General features: G+C 36.0%; 1 protein-coding gene across 3 annotated transcripts in view; it reads right to left on the bottom strand.

Annotated features, from left to right (window-relative positions):
- Positions 1 to 16,894: 16,894 nt before the first annotated feature.
- Positions 16,895 to 24,563, bottom strand: part of LOC119611877 (kinesin light chain) — a 317,508-nt gene continuing 309,839 nt past the window's right edge. For all 3 annotated transcript variants that reach the window (XM_037967591.1, XM_037967584.1, XM_037967600.1), the window contains one exon: positions 16,895 to 17,025. In XM_037967591.1, coding sequence (XP_037823519.1) covers positions 17,011 to 17,025 — 15 coding nt within the window. In that variant the 3' untranslated portion in view covers positions 16,895 to 17,010. The remainder of the gene's footprint in view (positions 17,026 to 24,563) is intronic.

Here is a 24,563-nt window from a genome sequence, read left to right as displayed (position 1 = left end):
TAGACTATAGACTAGACTATAGACTAGACTATAGACTAGAGTATAGACTAGACTATAGTCTAGACTATAGACTAGACTATAGACTAGACTATAGACTAGACTAGACTATAGACTAGACTATATACTAGACCATAGACTAGACTTTAGACTAGACTTTAGACTAGACTATATACTAGACTATAGACTAGACTATAGACTAGACTATAGACTAGACTAGACTGTTTTTAAGAAGGCGCTAAGTGCCAAGTATAAATAAAGTTAATTCAACTCAACATTAATCACTGTGCAGCAGCCCAAGATCTCCTCATACAGACTATCTTCGAATCTCAAATAGATGTTGCCATAATAAGCGAACAATATAAAGATTTAGAGAAAAATATATGGGAGAAAGATTCAACGGGAAGAGCCGCCGTCTGGGCCTGTGGTAACGCCTCAGCTGTAGACTGGGGTTGCCAAAGAACCAATAACAGAGGTCGTATACTCCTGGAAGCTTTTTCAGCGCTAGATGTCGTCCTGTTAAATAAAGGAAATGCACAAACCTTTAGGAGAGCGGGATTCGGATCGATTGTTGACATTACCTTCGTCAGTAGCTCACTAGCTAAGGATGTACAGTGGGAAGTGAGTGAGTACTATACCCACAGTCACCATCAGGCAATACTATTTACAGTAAACAAAGGAAATACTCCTAATGTACCTCGAGAAAAAGCCATCTTTCGCGGTTGGGCAAGCGATAAACTTGACTCAGCAGTCTTTGTAGAAATGTTTTTCAACCAAACTATAGAAGAGGGGACTTCCAACGACATGGCCGAGAGAGTAATTAATTCCCTAAAGACGGCATGCGACGCGTCAATGCCAAGAAGAAGACACTGTAACAGAAGAAAACAAAACTACTGGTGGAATGAGGACATAGCAAAGCTAAGGAAAGAATGTTTAAAATGCAGACGTATATACCAAAGGGGAAGATCGCATCCCTTCTTCGAAAGAAAAAGGGAAGCATATCACCAAGCGAGAATTAACCTACAGAAAGCCATAAATAAGAGTAAATCAGACTCCTTTAAACAACTATGTAAGGATGCTGACTCCAATCCCTGGGGCAATGCATATCGCATAGTTATGTCCCGATTGAAGGGGAAAAAATCAGCCCAAGTAACGTGCCCCACATTAATAAAAAAAAATAGTCGCTACGCTTTTTCCGCAGGGAGAACCATTTGTAGACATGTTACCATGCTGTAATATGTCAGAACCATTGCCAGTAACTGAGGACGAGATCCTAAAATTGTGCTCCAAAATCGGTGACAAAAAAAGCACCAGGACTGGATAATATTCCAAACAAAGCACTGAAGATTGCATTAAAAACCACGCCACAACTGTTTGTCTCATTATTTGATAAATGCCTGAGAGATGATGTGTTTCCATCGCGATGGAAGAAGCAAAAGCTCATCCTGATACCCAAACCCGGGAAAAATTTAGGCGAACCTCAGTCTTACAGACCGATTTGCCTTCTGGATACATTAGGCAAGTGCTTGGAGAGGTTGATATATACCAGAATACTGAACGCTGAAGGCTTATCGAAGATGCAATACGGCTTCCGAAAAGAGAGATCCACAGTGTACGCAATAAATTTTGTTGTCAACATTGCAAAAAAGGCCATCAGAGTCAAAAGAAGTGCAAGAAAATACTACGCGATAATAACATTGGACATTAAGAATGCCTTTAACTCGGCTGAATGCGCAAACTAAATATTCCGGAGTATCTCATAAAAATGGTAAAAGATTACTTTTCAGACAGAACCCTGTGGTACGAGACGGACAATGGTATCGAGTCCCAAAACATTTCTGCTGGCGTTCCGCAAGGATCGCTATGTACGATAGCGTTTTCAGGCTCAATGTTCCGGAAGAGGTAAAAAATGGAAGGCTTTGCATACGATGTCGCAGTAGTAGTCCAAGCTCGAAATCTGGAAGAAGTACAGCTTTATGCAAACAAAGCAATTAGATCCATTAAGATTTGGCTGGAAAAATCAAACCTGAAACTAGCAGAATACAAAACAGAAGCTGTGCTATTAAGCAGTAGGAGAGCGAAAGAAGTGTTAACGGTCCAAGTTGGAAGAAGTGAAATCGTGTCCACGGAAGCAATAAAATACCTGAGCGTGATAATCGATAATCGTTTAAATTTTAAAAGGCATATCGAATATTCATGCCTTAAGGCTACCAACGTCGTGAATGCACTGGCTAGATTGATGCCAAACATAGGATGTCCGAGGCAAAGTCTAAGAATTCTTCGCTCGAGAGTGGCAAACTCTATACTGCTTTATGGGTCACCCAACTGGGAGGGCTTCCTGAGATGTACTTCCAGAAAGGACATGATGTCCATCTTCCGCAGAGGATGCCTACGTATTTGCAGCGGATACCGCACTATATCTCTCGAGGCATCCTGTGTTATCGCGGCCATAGTCCCCTTAGACATTACCGCACAAGAATTTTCAAAAATATACGAAGCTAAAAGACAAAATACAGAGGCGCAGCACAGAAACTTTCGAAATGACGAAAGAAGATCCTCAATGGGAAAATGGCAAAGACGGTGGGAGAACTCTTCTGCAGGACGCTGGACTTACAAATTGATTCCAAAAATAGAGAAATGGGTAAACCGCAGGCATGGTGAAGTTAACTACCATTTAACGCAGTTTCTAAGTGGACATGGAGGCTATAGAAGCTACCTGCACCGTTTTGGTCACGATGACTCACCGACGTGTCCAGTATGCCCAGGTGTTGATGAAAACATCGAACATGTCATATTTGTATGCCACAGATTTGAAGTAGAACGAACTACGTTAGAAACCCAGCTAGGGCACAGATTGACACTAGATAACACTGTGGATATCATGCTGACATCTGAGCTGCATTGGGACCGTATAAATTCCTTTATAATTTATGTAAACGAATCCCTAAGAAAAGAAGAACAGCTTCGGAAGCCAATAAGAGCGGCACTGTCACAACGCCAGTAGAAATAAGTAGATCAGCGAAACAAGCTGGCCGCCGCGCGAAGTAATACCTACTGGCAGATCCGCGGTGTGTGGTGTTGACGATGGAGGTGATTTTAGTTGGTAGGAATCCGACCAATAGAAGGTTTCCACCTCCACTATAAAAAATAAAAAAAAAGACTATAGACTAGACTATAGACTAGACTATAGACTAGACTATAGACTAGACTATAGACTAGACTATGGACTAGACTATAGACTAGACTATAGACTATAGACTAGACTATAGACTAGACTATAGACTAGACTATAGACTAGACTATAGACTAGACTATAGACTAGACTATAGACTAGACTATAGACTAGACTATAGACTAGACTATAGACTAGACTATAGACTAGACTATAGACTAGACTATAGACTAGACTATAGACTAGACTATAGACTTGACTATAGACTAGACTATAGACTAGACTATAGACTAGACTATAGACTAGACTATAGACTAGACTATAGACTAGACTATAGACTAGACTATAGACTAGACTATAGACTAGACTATAGACTAGACTATAGACTAGACTATAGACTAGACTATAGACTAGACTATAGACTAGACTATAGACTAGACTATAGACTAGACTATAGACTAGACTATAGACTAGACTATAGACTAGACTATAGACTAGACTATAGACTAGACTATAGACTAGACAATAGACTAGACTATAGACTAGACTAGACTATAGACTAGACTAGACTATAGACTAGACTAGACTATAGACTAGACTAGACTAGACAAGACTATAGACTAGACTAGACTATAGACTAGACTAGACTAGACTATAGACTAGACTAGACTAGACTAGACTAGACTATACTAGACTAGACTAGACTATAGACTAGACTAGACTATAGACTAGACTATAGACTATAGACTAGACTATAGACTAGACTATAGACTAGACTATAGACTAGACTATAGACTAGACTATATACTAGACTATATACTAGACTATAGACTAGACTATAGACTAGACTATAGACTAGACTATATACTAGACTATATACTAGACTATAGACTAGACTTTAGACTAGACCTTAGACTAGACTTTAGACTAGACTTTAGACTAGACTATATAGACTAGACTATAGACTAGACTATAGACTAGACTATAGACTAGACTATAGACTAGACTATAGACTAGACTATAGACTAGACTATAGACTAGACTATAGACTAGACTATAGACTAGACTATAGACTAGACTATAGACTAGACTATAGACTAGACTATATACTAGACTATAGACCTATAGACTAGACTATAGACTAGACTATAGACTAGACTGATAGACTAGACTAGACTAGACTAGACTATAGACTAGACTATAGACTAGACTATAGACTAGACTATAGACTAGACTATAGACTAGACTATAGACTAACTATAGACTAGACTATAGACTAGACTATAGACTAGACTATAGACTAGACTATAGACTAGACTATAGACTAGACTATAGACTAGACTATAGACTAGACTATAGACTAGACTATAGACTAGACTATAGACTAGACTATAGACTAGACTATAGACTAGACTATAGACTAGACTATAGACTAGACTATAGACTAGACTATAGACTAGACTATAGACTAGACTATAGACTAGACTATATAGACTAGACTATAGACTAGACTATAGACTAGACTATAGACTAGACTATAGACTAGACTATAGACTAGACTATAGACTAGACTATAGACTAGACTATAGACTAGACTATAGACTAGACTATAGACTAGACTATAGACTAGACTATAGACTAGACTATAGACTAGACTATAGACTAGACTATAGACTAGACTATAGACTAGACTATGACTAGACTATAGACTAGACTATAGACTAGACTATAGACTAGACTAGACTAGACTAGACTAGACTAGACTAGACTAGACTATAGACTAGACTAGACTAGACTAGACTAGACTAGACTAGACTAGACTAGACTAGACTAGACTAGACTATAGACTAGACTATAGACTAGACTATAGACTAGACTATAGACTAGACTATAGACTAGACTATAGACTAGACTATAGACTAGACTATATACTAGACTATATACTAGACTATATACTAGACTATAGACTAGACTATAGACTAGACTATAGACTAGACTATATACTAGACTATATACTAGACTATAGACTAGACTTTAGACTAGACCTTAGACTAGACCTTAGACTAGACTTTAGACTAGACTTTAGACTAGACTATAGACTAGACTATAGACTAGACTATAGACTAGACTATAGACTAGACTATAGACTAGACTATAGACTAGACTATAGACTAGACTATAGACTAGACTATAGTCTAGACTATAGACTAGACTAGACTTTGACTGCAAAATGACACCAGAACTTCTAAAGGACATTATTCAACAACTACATAACGTCAGTTTCACAGTTGTGGCTATTGTGTGTGACATGGGACCAAGCAATCGGAAGTTGTTGAAGGAATTGGGTGTTACTAAAGGTAAGTATTGTTAAAATAGCAAAGTTATAACACCATTTTACCACTATACAACATTACACAATCTTGAGGATGAGTCGTTTTGATTATCAACACCATACAACTTCACACAATATTGGGGACGAATCGTACAGGATAAAATAATATAAAATGGTAATTAAAATAATATTACAATTCCACACTTAGTTTATAAAAAAGTTTTGTCATTCTCTGTCATTTAATAATTTTGACCTAATACTTTTTAGATAAACCTTGGTTTACCAACCCTACTTCATCAGATCATAAAGAGTTTACCTTTGCTGATGCGCCCCATCTGTTAAAACTGGTTCGAAACCACTACTTAGATAGTGGTATCATTTTTGAAGATACACTATTAACATCCCGTACATTTCAAGATTTGCTGTCACTAACCTCTACATCTGATGTATCCATTACATTTAAAATAAGTAATGAACATTTTTCAGTAAAAGGTGTAGGTAAGTGTCCAATTATAATAAACTACATATGTATTTTTGATTTTTAAAACAATTTTTAGGAAGACAGAACGTAAATTTAGCGGCACAGCTTTTCTCACATACCACTGCAAACGCCATCAGAAGATGCTATTCACTTGGACTCCAAATTTATAATCCTACCAAGACAGCTGATTTTGTACAAATTATTAATGATTGGTTTGACGTACTTAACTCAAAACTATGTACATTTATGTACCCTGGCAAGGTAAGTACATATATTTCTCATAATACTAGAATTGTAACCGTTATTTAAAAATAGTTACATTTATAATCTTTCAAGGAACCATATGGCCTTGCACTCGAAAACCAAAAACAAATATTACTAAAAATTAATGAATTAATGTCGTCGCCAGTAATACCAGGATGGAAAAACTTGGAGCCTTTTCAAGTAGGAATTATAATGACTAATAACGTATTAATAATGTTGCTGGATAATGTTAGAGAATACAAAATGGACTATATTGTCACTAATAGGTTAAATCAAGATGTTCTTGAACACTTCTTTGGGGCTATTAGGAGTAAAGGTGGATTAAATGACCACCCATCATTTAAATATAGGCTGCGTAAATATATACTGGGTAAGTTTAAATAAATTGTTTTCTCTTATTAATAATTATTTTCCTAATTTTTAGCGAAAAACACGGAGCATCTCAACGGCAATGGTAATGTCGAAGATGACTCCACAAAATGGTTGAATTCCTCCCTTGAAGTACCCCAAAGTGCTCTTGAAGAAAGCCCAGTAATGGATGATTTAGAAGAAGTGGCTGCAGACAAAGAAGAGGAGGAAAACTTTGATGATCTCGATGAAAAGAATGTAGATGATATTGGTATTCTTCAAGAGGATGCATTAGAGTATGTAAGTGGGTACATAATCAGAAAGCTAAATCTTGAAGAATACCAAAGTCATACACCTTCATTTACTTGGGTTGATCAAGTTTCTAAAGGCTCCTTAAAAAAGCCAACAGAAGCTTTCTTGGGTGAAATAAAAAAACTGGTAGTTATATTCGGAAACATCAATGGCACAGAAATTTCACACCGGAAAAATCTCCGTCAATTTCTCATTCAGCAAAGTATCTCTGTTGATCTCCCGGAGAAAATAAAGCACCTGTTCTTTAAATGCCGAATATATTTCAGAGTCCGAAATTTAAATAAGAGGTTGTGCATCCAAAAAAGAAAGCAAAGCGCATTGGGATTTAAAAAGTTTGTTAAAATAAAATTTTAAATATACACTTTATTGTAAATGTAGGCTTTTCCAATACAATATTTATATATAATTATTATTAAATTTAATTTTTATATTTTTTTCACAGATTGATTACTTTAATGGTCCCAATTAATCACAAACAATCCAGGCGCCTAGGTTTTGTACCACCCAACTTTTGTGACTAACCTCAAACCACCTACTTATAAAATAACAAAACGCCAATGCATTCAAAGGTCCCAATTACCAGCCAGCCAGTACTGACTTACAACACAACATGTCCTCGAATATTTACCTCGACTGCTGCATAAATTAAGCCCCCACCGCACGTAAAAAAATCATTCAAATATTAGTGCCAATGCCTTCAAAGGTCCCAATTACCAGCCAGCCAGTACTGACTTACAACACAACATGTCCTCGAATATTTACCTCGACTGCTGCCTTAATCAAGCCCCCATCGCACGTAAAAAAATCATGCAAATATCAGTGCCAATGCCTTCAAAGATCCTGCATATCTGCTACTTATAAAGTAACAAAACGCCAATGCCTTCAAAGGTCCTAAAACAATAATCGGCACGAATATTTACCTCCCTTGACTGCTGCTTTATTCTGTATCACGAATCGAATTCAGCAACCACGTGAAGTATTACAAACCTTCATGTACATGGATGTACGACAAGCCAGTTTAAAATTATCAAGTTCAAATCTATTGTGTTAACTTTATGTACTCCGTACATACATATGTACTTGTGATTTTATTATTGCAAAACTGATTAAAAATTTAAATTTTTTATCCATCCAATTGTTAATAAAGATGTCTTGTTCCATTTTAATAATAACATATTTGGATATATGTTTTTATATAAATTGGCATTTGTTATTTACATTTGGGTCAGTATACGTTGAATCGTACAAATCCGCGATAAAAATAAAAAATATATTAATAGAAGACTATTCTGCAATTACTAATGCAATATTGTTGACACTAACAGAATTTAACCGAAACTTAAAAAAATGTAAAGGTCTTGGTACCGATAATGCTAACACTATGGTGGGTGCATAGCACAACTAAAAAAGTAAAACTCAATTATTATGTTAGTGCCTTGTGTGTGGCATTCAGTACAATTGGCAGTATCCAGTGCTTCCAAATGTATGTCAAATAAAATTGAATATTTAATATCTAAAAGTTATAACCTGCGAAGTCCCCGTCCAGCAAAACTCATACCAATCCCTATATTTATCATTAAATAATAGCCAAGAACCACTTAAACTTGTGAGGGCTTGTGATACTAGGTGGCTTTCTATTGAAGTTGCCGTTAAACGTATTGTTGACCAATGGTTTGAGTTAAAAGTCCATTTCATCGAAGTTTCGTTAAAACATCAGTGCCACAAAGCTAAACATTTAAGCGAATTGTATACAGATTATGCAAAACAACACAAATACAAACATCAACACCAACAGAACCATTTTAAACATCACCACAACAAACAACAATACCAACAACAACACACCTACAAACCGCATCACCAGCAGAGGTAACGCCGCCACTACATACTATAACATCAGCTTTTAAACAACAATACCAACATAAACAACATAAACAACACAAGCAGCACGTTCAGGCCAAACATCTACACCAACCCAACGAATGACAGAACAATCAGCAACGACGCCTCAAAAAACAACAGTATGAACAGAAACATCACTATCCAAGCCAACAATAGCAACAGATCCTCCAACAACATTCCAATTGCAAAACAGTTAAACATTCTCAATATAAATAGTATTTAGGAGATTACATTAATCAATAATTTTCACCAAGATAACAGATATCTGGAGAAAGTTATAATACCAGACGTCGTGCAGAAGGAGAATATAAAGTAAATAAATTCAGGAATAACTATGGGAAAGCAAGGATAGATGTGAAATTGCCAAACATTTTAAACCAGTTCGCCAAAAACCAAAACGCGCGATTTTATCACAGCATTGTTGTTATAAAAAACAACAACCACATGACAACTTCGCGCGTTTTGATTTCATGCGAAGTACATCACACCCCCCTAAGTAAAAGTTATATATATAAGAAAAAAAGGAAGTCAAAAACTTTTACATACATTCGCAATGAACTAAATGTTAATTTGTTGTTGTTATTGTAATATTACTTCAATTAGTTTCTAACCTGCAGACAAGCCACTTAATGGCTTCGCGGGTCTTAAACTTAAATGAAATGTAAGAAATGAAAGAACGAGTATTGAGGATATGATGCTTTACACGGTGTACTTTAAGTAGTTGCATGCGAAAATGCACAAAGACGTGTAAATAAAAATATAAATATGGAGAAAATGCAATGTAATGAGCATGTTCTTTTGGAAAGGAAAGTTAACAGTTCATTACAGCTCGAGAGAGTTTTCCCGTTTTTCCTACCGAGCGCGTCCCCGGGTGGCGGATAGGGGGTGGTGATGGACCATCTGTCTTCCCCCAGTTTTTAATTTCACTCAAGCTGAGGGAGGGCAGATTGTCCACCACCTGGTGGACATTGTGTATTATTGTTTGTACTGTAGATTTTTTAAATTTAATATTTAACCTATTTTGGCAATGATTTCCTTTCATTAAAAGCTTTTATTTAACTTGCTTTGTTAGTTGGTACGAATTTTGTAACTGAATTTTCGACCAGTTTCCGTAGCCCGATTTGGCTGAAATTTTGTACACATAAAGACACCTGAAGACAATGAAAAGTTTTGTTCAAAATTTAACTGAATTTTAAGCAATTTGAAGTAATATTCGAAAAAAAAAAAAAACAATTTTAAAATATATATGTACACCCTGTGGTTTTTGAATTGAAAAGTGGTTTGTGAATTTGAAAAAATAGAATTGCCAGATTTAAAATTTCAAAGCAAATTGGAAAAAAATAAAATTTGTTTGGATTTTCTTCGTTTGTGCTCAAACTAAGCAAAATCTGAAACAGTTAACAAATTATTTGATACTTAAAAGCTTTTCATAAAACCCTGTTTTTAACTAATCTCCGAATATATTCAGAAATTTCTTTTGTTTTTGGCATTTGCACTATTCTCAATTGTTAAGAAAATATAAAAAACCTGTGTTAATCTCACCCAATCAACTTTAATTAATGACACAAATTATATTTTCATAAAATTCTTAGCGATATTTATAACGGTACATCCAAAATAAGTCCGTATGTATACTTATGTAACATTGTAGGAATGCATTTAAAGTGTTTCATGGTTGTATTTTGTAAATGCTGGCAGAAATAACACAAAAAGTGTTGTTAAATTCATAATTTAAGACAAAATTATTAAAAAATATAAAAATACTATATTAAGAAATGTAATTTACTACATAAAACAAAATTGGTCGGCTTTATGTATACTTTAGTAACTGTGTGTAATTTCACAAATTATTTTAAATAAACTTCTCTAGATTGGATGTTGGATAATTGTTTGGATAATTATGTTTGGATAATTATAATTACTCTCGAAGTAATTATAATTATATGCGTGCGGGAAAAAGAGATAGAAATTGCGGGAAATTAATAAAATATAAAATATTTCTATCCTTTCAATTATAGAGAAAGGGTTTAAGGGGAATGAGGATGCTAACATTTATCTCCGCTTTTGCCAAAGGAAAAGAGTTTGATGGTTTTGTTTTTTTTTTTCAAATATATTTACAAACTTTACTTATTTCACATACACAGAGCGAGAAGAGAAAAAAGTAGACTCGACTCTTTCGAGTAGTAATTAGCAAGTGAAGTTTTGTTTAAGGTTTAAGTAACGCGAAACTTATTTGACAGTTCAATTTATAACGAGTACTAATGTAAGGGTTTACTGTTAAACAATAGTTCTACGGTAAAACAGTTCATTACAGCTCGGGAGAGTTTTCCCGTTTTTCCTACCGAGCGCGTCCCCGGGTGGCGGATAGGGGGTGGTGATGTTTTTAATTTCACCCAAGCTGAGGGAGGGCAGATTGTCCACCACCTAGGAATATTATATTCCCCGCGGACCAAAAAACTGGAAAAAAACATCATGGAAAATAAAAAGTTAAAAGTTACGGTGCAGAGCTTAAATAACCCAGTACCGGCGGCAAGTGTTGATCCACTCGCGAGTCAAGTGTCGTCGTCATCCTGCAATCGTGATCAAAATAATACTACGGAGGTGGGTACCTTGGCCTCCGTGGCGGACAATGCGTCAAGTGTACAGCATGCCATTAGTAGAGCAAATGGTGAAAGAGGTAAGTGATAGCATAGCTAAACTACCTATTACTAAGAAAATACTATCTGGAGCACAGAGGAGGAAATTGAAAAAGATGCTTCAGGATATCATAGTTAGTCAATCCCACGACACTCCTAAGGAAAAATCGGACTCTCTCACAAGATCTGAGGCAAAGAGGATCAGGTCTCCCGAAGAGTTCACAACTGAGAATAAACCTAAGAAGAAAAAGAGCTCCCCGTCTTCTAATACGCAGTCGAAGCACAGACACACTTCACTCAAAGGAACCTCAGGTCAGCATCCTGCGAGTAAAGTTGACAACGCCAAGCCAGATATTTCGGAGACGACCACGTCGGCGAAACCAACCTCGAAGGTAAGGGCATCTCAAAAGAAGCCTCGAAAAACGAGGAAGGAGAAGGTAGATGGTGGAAAAGGCCAAAGTTGCCAGAAGAAGACACCGGGACGATCTTTGCTATGCAGTTTACGATGCCGGTAATCCGACAGGCTAAATTCCAATAGACCAGCAGAGTAAGGTAGAAGATCTGGTGAACAATAAGATAGTGGTCCACGCAATCGCTTCAAAAGGCAAACAACCAATAGAGAGCGTGAGCTGTGAGTTCAGCATGGGCGTGATGTTGATGAGGTTGGCATCTCACCAATGTGTTAGCACCTTAAGGAACTTGGTGGAAAGTATCCCTCCTCCCTGCCACGGCGCTAAGCTGGGACTGGCAAAGAAGAGTGAACTTCCGGTGCTCTTAAAGTCCACTGTCTATATAAAAGGATGGGGCAGCAAACTGGCTAATGAACGTATACTGGAAATTTTTGGAGGTCAAAATGCTGAGCTGGCCGTGGAAAAATGGGATGTCTTTTACAGGAAAGAAGAACCTGAGGGAACTTTATTTGTAATAGGTATCGACCAGAAATCTATGGCTAGTCTTGCCAAGAATAAAGGTAGGGCTTACTTCGCCTCTAAAGCCGTCATATTCAAAATTGGGAAGGTGCCGATTGGAAGGGCTGTTACAACAAGCCCCGAAAAGGACACTAAAAAACCTAAGAACACAGCATCAGTAGCCACTACTGATAAGGTTGAGGAGTCAAATCCTAAAAGTTACAACTAACTCGCCAGAAGAAAGTGCAGCTGCCCTTTCCAAAATTGGGAAGGCGCCGATTGAAAGGGCTGTCAAAACCGGCCCCGACAAGGACTCTAAAACACTTACGACTGTACCCAAAGCATCATTAGCAAGTACTGGTAATGTTGAGGAGCCAAATCCTAAAATCGAGGGAATTGGGAAGGTGTCGATTAAAGAGTCTCATATTCCAATGTCAGATAAGGACACCGCAGTGCCATCAACAGTACCCACTGCATCAATAGCCACTTCTGTCTACCCGGAGGAGGTGAAAACCAACTCCCTGGAAGACAGTTTAATGGATGACCATGATTGACGTAATCCAAATAAACCTCCATCGGAGCGATACGGCTACCAACGCTCTGATGGCTAAAATTAACACGGATAAAATACATACAGCTTTAATCCAGGAACCTTAGACGATTCGCAACAAAGTTTCTGGATTAAATTATGTAAATTTCCAACTTTTTTACGCTGATACAGGGTCTCGCCCGAAAACATGTATCTTATGTCACAAGAAATTATGTTTCCTCCTCTCAACAGGGTTATCCACATCGGATGCAACCGTACTGAAGCAAGGTAGTGGCAACACATATATCTTCCGTTTACCTGCCCTTCGATTCTCCGACACTACCACCAACGTCGGATCTGATGAAACTGGTTGAAGAGGCACAAAGGAAAAATAAGAAAATTTTAATAGGTTGTGATGCCAACTCCCACCATGTAGCTTGGGGTAGTACAAACACCAATCGCAGGGGACAAGCCCTAATGGATTTCCGTAATACTAAAGACTTGATCACATTGAACTTAGGTAATAAAGCTACCTTTGTTAATAGAATCATAGAAGAAGTATTAGATATAACTATATGTTCAGAAGAGCTTATAAACGAAATTCAGGATTGGAGAGTTTCGGACGAGCACTCCTTTTCTAACCATCGGCACATAAGATTCAAAATACTAAGACCACTACCAAAGCCGATAAAGTTTCGGAATAAGTCTAAAACTAATTGGAAAATGTTCGGGACCTTACTAAAGAACCGTTTAGGTTTAGGTCAGGACACTTTTCAATGTCGAAATAAGGAGGATATAGACGCCAAAGTAGAAACGTTCACTGCGAGAACGGAGATCTGCCCAGGAGAAACCCTGGGTAACCGGGGAGATCCGGAACCTTGGAAAGACTCTTCGCAAACTATTTAACCGGGCACGGCGTAAAAAGACCGCAGTATACTGGGATGAGTACCGTAAAAAACTTGGTGAATATATCGTTCGAAAAGCCAAACGAGACTCCTGGAAACTTTTCTGTGAACAGGTAGATAGCGTAAATGACATATCGAAGATAAAAAAATTCCTATCCAAAACTCATGTTCAGCCGGAATCTATGATCGATGAGACAATGAATCTCCTAATAAACTCTTACTTCCCACCCGGTATATCGAATAACATAGATGAACCGATATTGGAGGAAGGGGAGGCTAATACGGAAATATTATTACATCTGACATGGTTAAAGGGGCAATCAAGAGCTTTGTTCCCTATAAAGCTGCAGGGCCGGCTCTTTTGCAGATGGAGGCGGAACTGGTTTCCGTACATCTGTCACAAATATTCACTGCTTGAAATTAACATATACCCCAGTTAAATGGCAGGATGCAAGGGTAATATTTATACCTAAACCAGGGAAACCTAGCTATTCCACACCTAAGTCTTATCGACCGATAAGTCTTACGTCCTTCCTACTTAAAACCTTAGAACGGATAGTCGATAGTATGGTTAAAAGCAGTATACCAGACAGGTGGAAACCGCTTTAAGCGAAGTTGTCCACTACATAGGTGCATCCTTTGATAGCAAACTGTATACACTGGCAGTATGCATTGACATCGAAGGTGCCTTCAATAATGTGCACACTGATAATCTTATCCAATCCCTAGACCAGTTTTATGTTGACCGAGTGCTCCGTAACTGGATCAACCACATGATAAGGAACAGATGGATAAGCTGCGAGATGTACGATATAACTATCAGGAAAAAGGTATTTCGCGGTATACCACAGGTGTCATTTTGTCACCTTTACTCTGGGTTACCACGATTAATAGCCTCCTAAGGACCCTAACCGAGAAAGGACTTAGACCTGTCTGCTATGCAGACGATGTCGTAATACTTTTAAAGGGAAAGGATATAAATTACTTGTGTAGAAGAGCTGAGGAGGCTCTGAATACGGCCTTGAGCTGGGCTCAACCGAGAGGCCTCAATGTTAACCCGGCAAAAACGGAAATCTGTCTTTTCTCAAGAAAGACAAAAATTTCTACGTACACTGAACTTTGCTTCCTGGGCAAGAAGATACCAGTGACAGACAAAGTTAAGTACTTAGGTGTAATTCTCGACTGGAAATTAAAATGGAGACACCACATAGAGGATAGGATCAACAACGGTGCTGGGCGATATGTAGGAGAACTATAGGCATGAAATGGGGTCTTAGTCCTACTATGACAAATTGGCTTTATAAAAGTGTAATTAGACCAATTCTAGCTTATGCTTCAATAATCTGGTGGAGTGCTTTAGACAAAAAGTGCAATATCAAACTACTACAGGAAGTTCAGCGTACATGCTGCTTGGGTATAAGTGGTGCCATATGTACTACTTCAACCAAGGCTCTGGAAACGTTGCTAGATATTCCACCCATTCAAACATATTTAAGATATGAAGCGGCGCTTACAGCCGAACGGCTCTTTACTTTAGGCGAACTGGCCAAAAACGGTTATAGGACACGTCATCAATGTATACTGGACACATTGGAAGGTTATACACAATCATCGGACGTGCCTGATTGTACACCAGTCACAGAATATGTCGGAAACTTTGAAGCGCTGATCTCAGATAGAATATCTTGGTCAAGCGGAACATTGGAGCAAATACCAGTAGGAACCCGTTGTTACACGGATGGCTCTAAATTGGGGGACAAAGTGGGGCTGAGATTCTATATTGAAGACCCAGAAACAGAAATATACCACCGTTTACCAAATCATAACACAAACTTCCAGGCAGAAGTACGAGCAATAACGGTATGCGTAAATTGGATTAGAATAAATATGGCGCCCACAGTGCTTAATATATTTACCGACAGCCAGAAGGCAATTAGGGCGATATCAGGTGATAGAACTAACTCTAAGACCGTATTGGACTGTAAGAAAGCTTTAACTGAATACTCTCCCAGAGGTAAGGTTTACATCATATGGGTACCAGGCCTCGGGAGTAATCGGCAACGAAAGTGCGAATGTAATAGCTTTAAAGGGAAGGGAGCTCGAGGCAGTTAACCTGACAAACGCAAAACCATTCGACGCAACAAAAGCTGAACTAACAATATGGGTGAGAGAATCCCATAAGGCCTCTTGGAATAATGAAACAGTGGGTAGAACCACGTAGATCCTATGGAGTGACCCTGATGAGAGCAAGACGAAAAATCTCCTCAAAATGAGCAAGTCTGAAGTTAGTATGATGGTACGTATTCTGAGTGGACACAAAGGATTACGAGCACATCTATGCAAAATTGGACGTGCGGATTCAGACGAATGTAGAGCATGTGGAGAGGACAGTGAAACTCTGGAGCACTTTCTTTGCCACTGCCAGGCATTCGTCGAAGTTAGATCCAAGTATCTTGGAAGTGATGTTATTCCGGAAATAACATTCCTGACTAGCACTGATTGGAAGATTGTTAGGAATTACGTTCAGGAAACGGAGTTTCTGAACACTTAAAAATAATTCATGAAGTGATTTTTTTTTCATGATAAGGAGCGCACAACAGGCCCGATAGTGGCCTAGGTGTATTTCTTCTGATTTGATGTAGTATACATCCTCCTATCAACCTAACCTAACCTAACAGTTCATTTAATTCAAAACAGTACAATAAATAACAATAATAATAAATAATAATAAAATTAAAAATAAAACAATTTAAATATAGAAAATTCAAAATATTGTCTAAGATTGGACAGTAATAGTTTCTTAAAATTAGTAAAATGTAATAAATCCAAAGTTACGTACTTTAGTTTTGCCGCTTCAATTTTAGGCTAATTTATGTAATATGCTCCAAAACAATTTAACATTAACAACATTATGTTTCATTGTTTTTATAATTTTTAGACTAAATTAATAATTTTTATTACAAAATAACCAATTTTTTAATTTTACTTAGCTTTTTTCTAACAAGTAAAAGTTCGTGCTTTAGTTTTGTCCGACACTGTATATTGTTCTGAAAAATATACTTACATACGTATTAATCAACTATAAAATTAAGGGAAACAACAAATTTATTTGTATTGAAAGCACTTTTTATTAAATGACTTGACGGAATGACATCATCCATATATAAATCATAACAATAAAATAATTGCTAGACCATATCCATACGTATTGATCCGATAAATAATTATTTTTGATATTTCTAAAAGGAAAAGAAAAAAATAAATTATTAAATATTAATCTTAAATAATGAAAATATTGAATTAGTTGCTTTAAAAAATAGTGAATGCCTAGTTATGTACTAGGGTTGTCTTTCGAATAAAAATTATTCGATTAATCGAAGAAAACAGATTGTTTTTCTTCGAACGAATAAAAAATTTCCAATTTAGAATAAACAATAATTCGAAAAATGTTTTTCGATTAATCGAATAACTTTTGAATGTTACTTTTTACGAATATTTTATTATACATAGCATTGAAATTATGTAAATATTCTGTAAAAGCATAATATAACCATAACAAGGTAGAATCAGTAGAAAAGTAAGTTCTCAATTTTTTATGCCTTGAATTGTCAGACAAATGAAAAATAAAAACAAAACATCAAAAATTAAAAAAAAAATATTAAGTATTTTTGTGATTTGTGAAGAAATCAGTTTAATAAATTTACAATAATTGTAATAATTGTATTGAACCATATAACAAGAAATATTCGTGTGAAATGTGCTGTGTGTAAATGTTCATTTGAACAAAAAGATATAAGGTTTTTAAAATGTCCTGAACAAAAAATTAAAGAATGGAGTACAGCTTGTGGCGTTGAGTTGAAGAAACACTCCAGGATTTGTATGTATCATTTTGATAACAACGATTACATTGAGCTTCATCAAGACGCGCACGTTTAAAGCCAAATGTACTACCTTCTCGTGAGCCAATAAAAGGAGTAAATAAGTTTTTGGCGTATGAAAATGAATTATGTGTTAATTTTTTTAAATGCACTAAATTGAGTAGATTCTTTGAATATTGTAGTGTATTTTGTATCACTAGTTAATTTTATAAAATACTTGATTTAAGGAACGCTAATTTCATTCATATAAAACATGTTTTCATCAAATATCAGTTCCCGACACTTTCCGGTAGGAAGATTTACGTTCCCATAAAAGTTTCTTAGCTTTTGGCTCGTAAAAAACTTCATCTCTACACTCGTACTTGTAAGCCAGTAATGAGCGTTAAAGTATTTATCTGGAGGGGACCTTATATAGGGGTAGGGTCAGTTATGGACCGATCCACATAAAATTTGCTAGAGAGAATTTTGCTCGTAAGAGACTTATGTCAAATTTCATTGCTTTACTCGTATTTTTAAAAAATTAATGAGCGTTAAGGTCGTTTTTTGAAGGGGACCTTATATGGGGGTTATACTCGTATTTTTAAGAAAGTAATTAGCGTTAAAGTAATTTTCTGAAGGGGATCTTATATGGGGGGTAGGGTCAATTATTTACCGATCCACATAGAATTTGGTAGAGAGACTTTGACTCGCATGAAACTTATGCGTGTCCAATTTCATCGCTATATTCGTATTTTTAAGCCAGTAATGAGCGTTAAAGTCATTTTTTGAAGGGCACCTTATATGGGGGGTAGGGTCAATTATGGACCGATCCATATAAAATTTGATAGACAGATTTTGACTCGCATGGAACATATGTGTGTCCAATTTCATCGCTATACTCGTATTTTAAAGCCAGTTATGAGCGTTAAAGTCATTTTTTTGAAGGGGACCTTATATGGGGGGTAGGGTCAATTATAGACCGATCCACATAAGTAGTAGAGAGGTTTTGGCTCATCAGGGATTTAATTATGTCAAATTTCATTGCTATACTCGTATTTATAAAATTTGGTAGAGAGATTTTGACTTGCATGAAACTTAATTGTGTCGAATTCCATCGCTATATTCTTATTTTTAAGCCAGTAATGAGCGTTATAGTGATTTTAAAAAGAGGACCTTATATGGGGGTAGGGTCAATTATGGACCGATCCTCATAAAATTTGGTAGGAAGATTCAGGATCATATGAAACTTATTTATGCCGAATTTCATCGCTATACTCGTACTTTTAAAACAGATATGCCCGTTAAAGCTCATTTTCGTGGGTCCACTTGTATGGGGTTGACCGATATTTTCAATACCAAACAAACCTTATCTATAGAGAACATTTGTGGAAAATTTCAACCCTCTAGCTCATTCCGTTCGGACTCTATCGTGCTTTCAACAGACAGTCGGACGGACATGGCTAGATCGTCTTAGAATTTAATAAGGACCCAGAATATATATACTTTTATGGGTCTATGACCAATATTTCGATGTGTTAGAAACGGAATAACAAAATCAATATACCCCTCATCTTTTTTGATGGTGGGTATAAAAACTTAATACCAAAATGAAGCTCCTATGAGTTCTTGCAACATGGAAAGGCTCAACTGTTTTACAAAGGTAAAGTGTGATAATACTGCTATTGTTCACTCCTCAAGCAATTTTCAAAATACAATATCTTTAGAAAGTAAAAGTAAGAAAATAAATAAATTTATATAAATAACGTAATAATCTCAATATTATATTAAAAATGTCAAATTAAGGCCCTATAAAAATTTCAAAAATTTCAAATTTGATGCAAATGATATAAAGGAAAACTATTACAATACTGCTACTGTTCGCTCCTCAAGCCATTTTTAAGTTCCAATATCTTTAGAAAGAAAAAGTAAGAAGACAAATGCATTTTATTAAATAATTTATTAATACCTATATCAAATTAAATATTAAATTAAGGCCTACACAAATTCCAACCTCGTATTTTGCAAATTATACGACCAATATTAACGGGGTCCAAAATGTGTCGAATGTTAGTAGTACAGATTCATTATATGTGGATGCAAGTGTACAAACACAGTAATAAATAATATATATTGTTTTTATTTATTAGTACTTACATATATTTACAATTTTAGTGATGAATTAATAAAATGTAGTATAATGGAAGAAAATATAACACTTAAAAAACATATTGCATTTCTTTGAAAAGAAAGTGAAAAATGTAAGAAAATTTATCAAGTTTTTACTACTGGTCAAAACCGCACGTTGTTAAACCCAAATAAGAGAATACATTGGAACTGGGATGGTATATCGTACGGAATTTTCCTTCATTCCACTGGCCCTAGAACTTATCGTAATATACAATGACAATTTTTCGCTGCTTTCAGTAAATACTTTAAACAGATGGGCAAGAAAACTTCAGTTTCGTGAAGGCTTACAAACTAATTTAATAACACTAATGAATGAGGAAGACATTTCGCCTATTGAATAGATTTGTGTTATTTGTTTTGACGAAATGAAGGTAAAATTTACATATGAATATGATCCCAGTAATGATTGCCAATTACGTGAAGTTTTATCCGTAAGGGGGTTTATTAAATCTTCGAAACAATAATTTTTTTTTAATTTCCACACAAAAATGGATAAAAATTTACTATTCAAAATAATTACTACATTAAAAAATGCAGGATTTGAAGTTGTGGCTATAGTTTCTGATATGGGGCTTATCAATCTCTCAATCTCTTTTAAAGGAACTTAATATAAATACAAGTAAGATTTTTTTAGTTCTTCATTTTTATTGAAAAATTTATTTACATTCCAAATATTGTAATTTTATTTTAAGCTAAACACTGGTTTGAAAATCCAACAAACCCAGAAGAGTCTATTTTTTTATTTGCTGACCCTCCACATCTTATTAAACTGATAAGGAATCATTTTCTTGAAAAAGGTATATTATTCAAAAAATATTAATACCTGATTTCATCTATTAAATCTGATACAAATCACTCTTGAAACAGGTATTTTGTTTAATAATACATTAGTTACTCCTGAATCAATCGTTCAAGTACTAAATTGTTCGAAATCAGACCTCTCAATAACTCATGGAGTGTCTCATGAGTTTCTTAATTTAAAGCAATGTAGCAAGCAAAAAATTAAATATGCGACAAAGTTATTTTCTCATTCTATGGCTAGTGCTATTCGTCGTTGTTATTCTCTCGGTGTTGATGTGTATAACGCTATAAACACCGCCGATTTTTTTGATTTAGTTAACGATTGGTTTGATATAACAAATTCTAAATTAAAAACAGCCAATTCCTTGCCCACAAAACAACCGTATGGGAAAAACATTGATGTACAAAACAACATACTTAATACAATGACCTCATTAATGAGTGAAGTAATTATACCAGGAAAAAAATCTATTATTCAATTTCAAAAAGGTGTTATAATTACTAATAAATCTATTCAAGGATTATACCAATATTTGAATAGAAAACATTCAATTAAGTATATTATAACAAGCCGCCTCAATCAGGATATTGTTGAAAACTTTTTTAGTAACATCAGAGGTAGAGGCGGTTTTGACGACCACCAAAGTCCCATACAATTTTTTTATAGGTTTCGAAAATATTTACTAGGTAAATAAAATACTTTATTTATATAAATATTTGTATATCTTAATGAAATATTTATTAACAGCAAAAAACAATGAACTCATAAAAACTGGAAATGCCGAGTGCGATGAAACTGACAAATTCCTATTTAAAAAAGCATGTTTGCAATACACCAATGAAAATATTGAAGAATCTGAAGAAATTGTTGAGGGTTTAGAGAATGAAATTGAGAAGCAGGCCGATGAATTTACAAGTGTAATTGAAAACGATTTTCATTGTTTGAAGGATGATGCATTAGAATATGTAGCAGGGCATATAATTCAAAAATTAAAACTTAACAAGTAAGAGTGCTATATTCGACTATGCCGAATCTAATTTACCCAAACCGTATGCCGTAAAAGGAATGCTCTCCTATAAACATCAGGGTGATATTACTTATCAAATTTACTGATAGAACCTTATATGAGAGGTAGGGTAAATTATTGACTGTTTCTATAAAATGTTTCATAATTTTTTAGACCGATATTGGTTCATATAAAACATTTTTTCATCGGTTCATATAAAACATGTTTTCATCGAATATCAGTTCCCGACACTTTCCGGTAGGAAGATTTACGTTCCCATAAAAGTTTCTTAGCTTTTGTCTCGTAAAATATTTCAACTCTACACTCGTACTTGTAAGCCAGTAATGAGCGTTAAAGTATTTATCTGGAGGGGACCTTATATGGGGGTAGGGTCAGTTATGGACCGATCCACATAAAATTTGCTAGAGAGAATTTTGCTCGTAAGAGACTTATGTCAAATTTCATTGCTTTACTCGTATTTCTAAAAACTTAATGAGCGTTAAGGTCGTTTTTTGAAGGGGACCTTATATGGGGGGTATACTCGTATTTTTAAGAAAGTAATTAGCGTTAAAGTAATTTCCTGAAGGGGATCTTATATGGTGGGCAGGGACACTTATTTACCGCTCCACATAGAATTTGGTAAAGAAATTTTGACTCGCATGAAACTTATGTGTGTCCAATTTCATCGCTATATTCGTATTTTTAAGCCAGTAATGAGCGTTAAAGTCATAAAGTCAAATTTAGACCGATCCACACAAAATGTAGTAGCGAGGTTTTGGCTCGTCAGGGATTTAATTATGTCAAATTTCATTGCTATACTCGTATTTATAAGACAGTAATAACTTAATTGTGACGAATTTCATTGCTATATTCTTATTTTTAAGCCAGTAATGAACGTTATAGTGATTTTCCGAAAGGGACCTTACAGAGGGGGTATGGTCAATTATACTCGTACTTTTAAAACAGATATGCCCGTTAAAGCTGATTTTCGGGGGGCCCACTTGTATGGGGGCTATTCGTAAACGGTGACCGATATTGCCCATTTTTAATACCAAACAAACCTTATCTATAGAGAACATGTGGAAAATTTCAACCCTCTAGCTCATTCCGTTCGGACTCTATCGTGCTTTCAACAGACAGACGGACGGACATGGCTAGATCGTCTTAGAATTTAATAAGGACCCAGAATATATATACTTTTATGGGTCTATGACCAATATTTCGATGTGTTACAAACGGAATGACAAAATCTATATACCCCCCATCTTTTTTAATGGTGAGTATAAAAATTCGGAATCAAAAAATAACGAAGAAGGCTTAACCAAATTTCAAAAGGAGGACTCAAAAAACCGAATATTGTTTTTTTAAATAATTTAAAGGGTCTTGAAAATGTGTTCAGAAATGTAAATGGTGATTCGATTATTAACGTTAATAATTTTACTAAATATTTGTTAGATAAAAGTTCTCAAAATGTTTTACCGGAAAATGTAATGTCGTTTTTCTTTAAAATAAGAATGCATTTTCGAATAAAATATCTAAATAGAAAACAGCATCAGTAGCAACTACTGATAACGTTAAGGAGTCAAATCCAAAAAGCGATGAAGCTACCACTAACTCGCCAAAAGAAGGTGCAGCTGCCGTTTCCAAAATTGGGGAGGCGCCGATTGAAAGGGATGTCAAAACCGGTACCCAAAGCATCATTAGCAAGTACTGGTAATTTTTAGGAGTCAAATCCTAAAAGCGAGGAGGAAATCACTCACTCGCCAGAAGACAGAACAGCAGTGCTGTCCAAAATTGGGAAAGTGTCGATTAAAAAGACTGCTCTTGCTATGCCTGATAAGGACACCGCAGTGCCATCAATGGTACCCACTGCATCAATAGCCACTTCAGGTTACCCGGAGGAGTCAAATCCAACGAGCGGGGATGTGATCACTAACTCGCTGGAAGACAGTTTAAATGAATGACAATGATTGAGGTTATCCAAATAAAGCTCCAACGGTGCAAGACAGCTACCAACGCTCTGATGGCTAAAATTAACACAGGTAATACTAAAGACTTGATCACATCGAACTTAGGTAATAAAGCTACCTTAGTCAATATAATCAGAGAAGTATTAGATATAACTGTATGTTCAGAAGACCTTATAAACGAAATTCAGGATTGGAGAGTTTCGGACGAGCACTTCTTTTCTGACCATCGGTACATAAGATTCAAAATTCTACGGCCGTCACCAAAGCCGATAAAGTTTCGGAATAAGTCTAAAACTAATTGAATGTCGAAATAAAGAAGACATAGACGCCAAAGTAGAAATGCTCACAAGTGCCTTGGTTGAATCGTTCGAGGACAGCTACCCTCTGCGGGAGCGAAGATCTACCCAGGAGAAACTCTGGGTAACCGGGGAGATCCGGAACCTTGGTAAGACTGTTCGCAAACTATTTAACCGGGCATGGCGTAAAAAGACCGCAGTATGCTGGGATGAGTATCGTAGTAAACTTGGTGAATATAAGAAAATTGTTCGTAAAGTCAAACGAGACTCCTGGAAACTTTTCTGTGAACAGGTAGACAGCGTAAATGATGTATCGAAGATAAAAAATTCCTATCCAAAACTCATGTCCAACCGGAATGATACGGGCAGGAGGCTGGAGGATATGGAGGAGACAATGAAACTCCTAATGGACTCTCATTTCCCACCCGGTATATCGAATAACATAGATGAACCGATATTGGAGGAATGGGAGGCTAACACGGAAATTGTAATTACATCTGATATGGCTAAAGGGGCAATCAAGAGCTTCGCTCCCTATAAAGCTGCACGGCCGGATGGCATTTTCCCAGCACTCTTACAGATGGAGGCGGGACTGGTTTCCGTACATCTGTCTCAGATATTCACTGCATGCTTGAAATTCACATATACCCCCATTAAAT

Source organism: Lucilia sericata, unplaced genomic scaffold (assembly GCF_015586225.1).
Source record: "Lucilia sericata isolate MDLA Ls3-8-SP2 unplaced genomic scaffold, ASM1558622v1 Contig000032F_arrow, whole genome shotgun sequence".
NCBI classification, from domain to species: domain Eukaryota; kingdom Metazoa; phylum Arthropoda; class Insecta; order Diptera; family Calliphoridae; genus Lucilia; species Lucilia sericata.
Note: the sequence above shows the minus strand (reverse complement) of the source record. Positions and strands in the feature narration are given on the sequence as shown.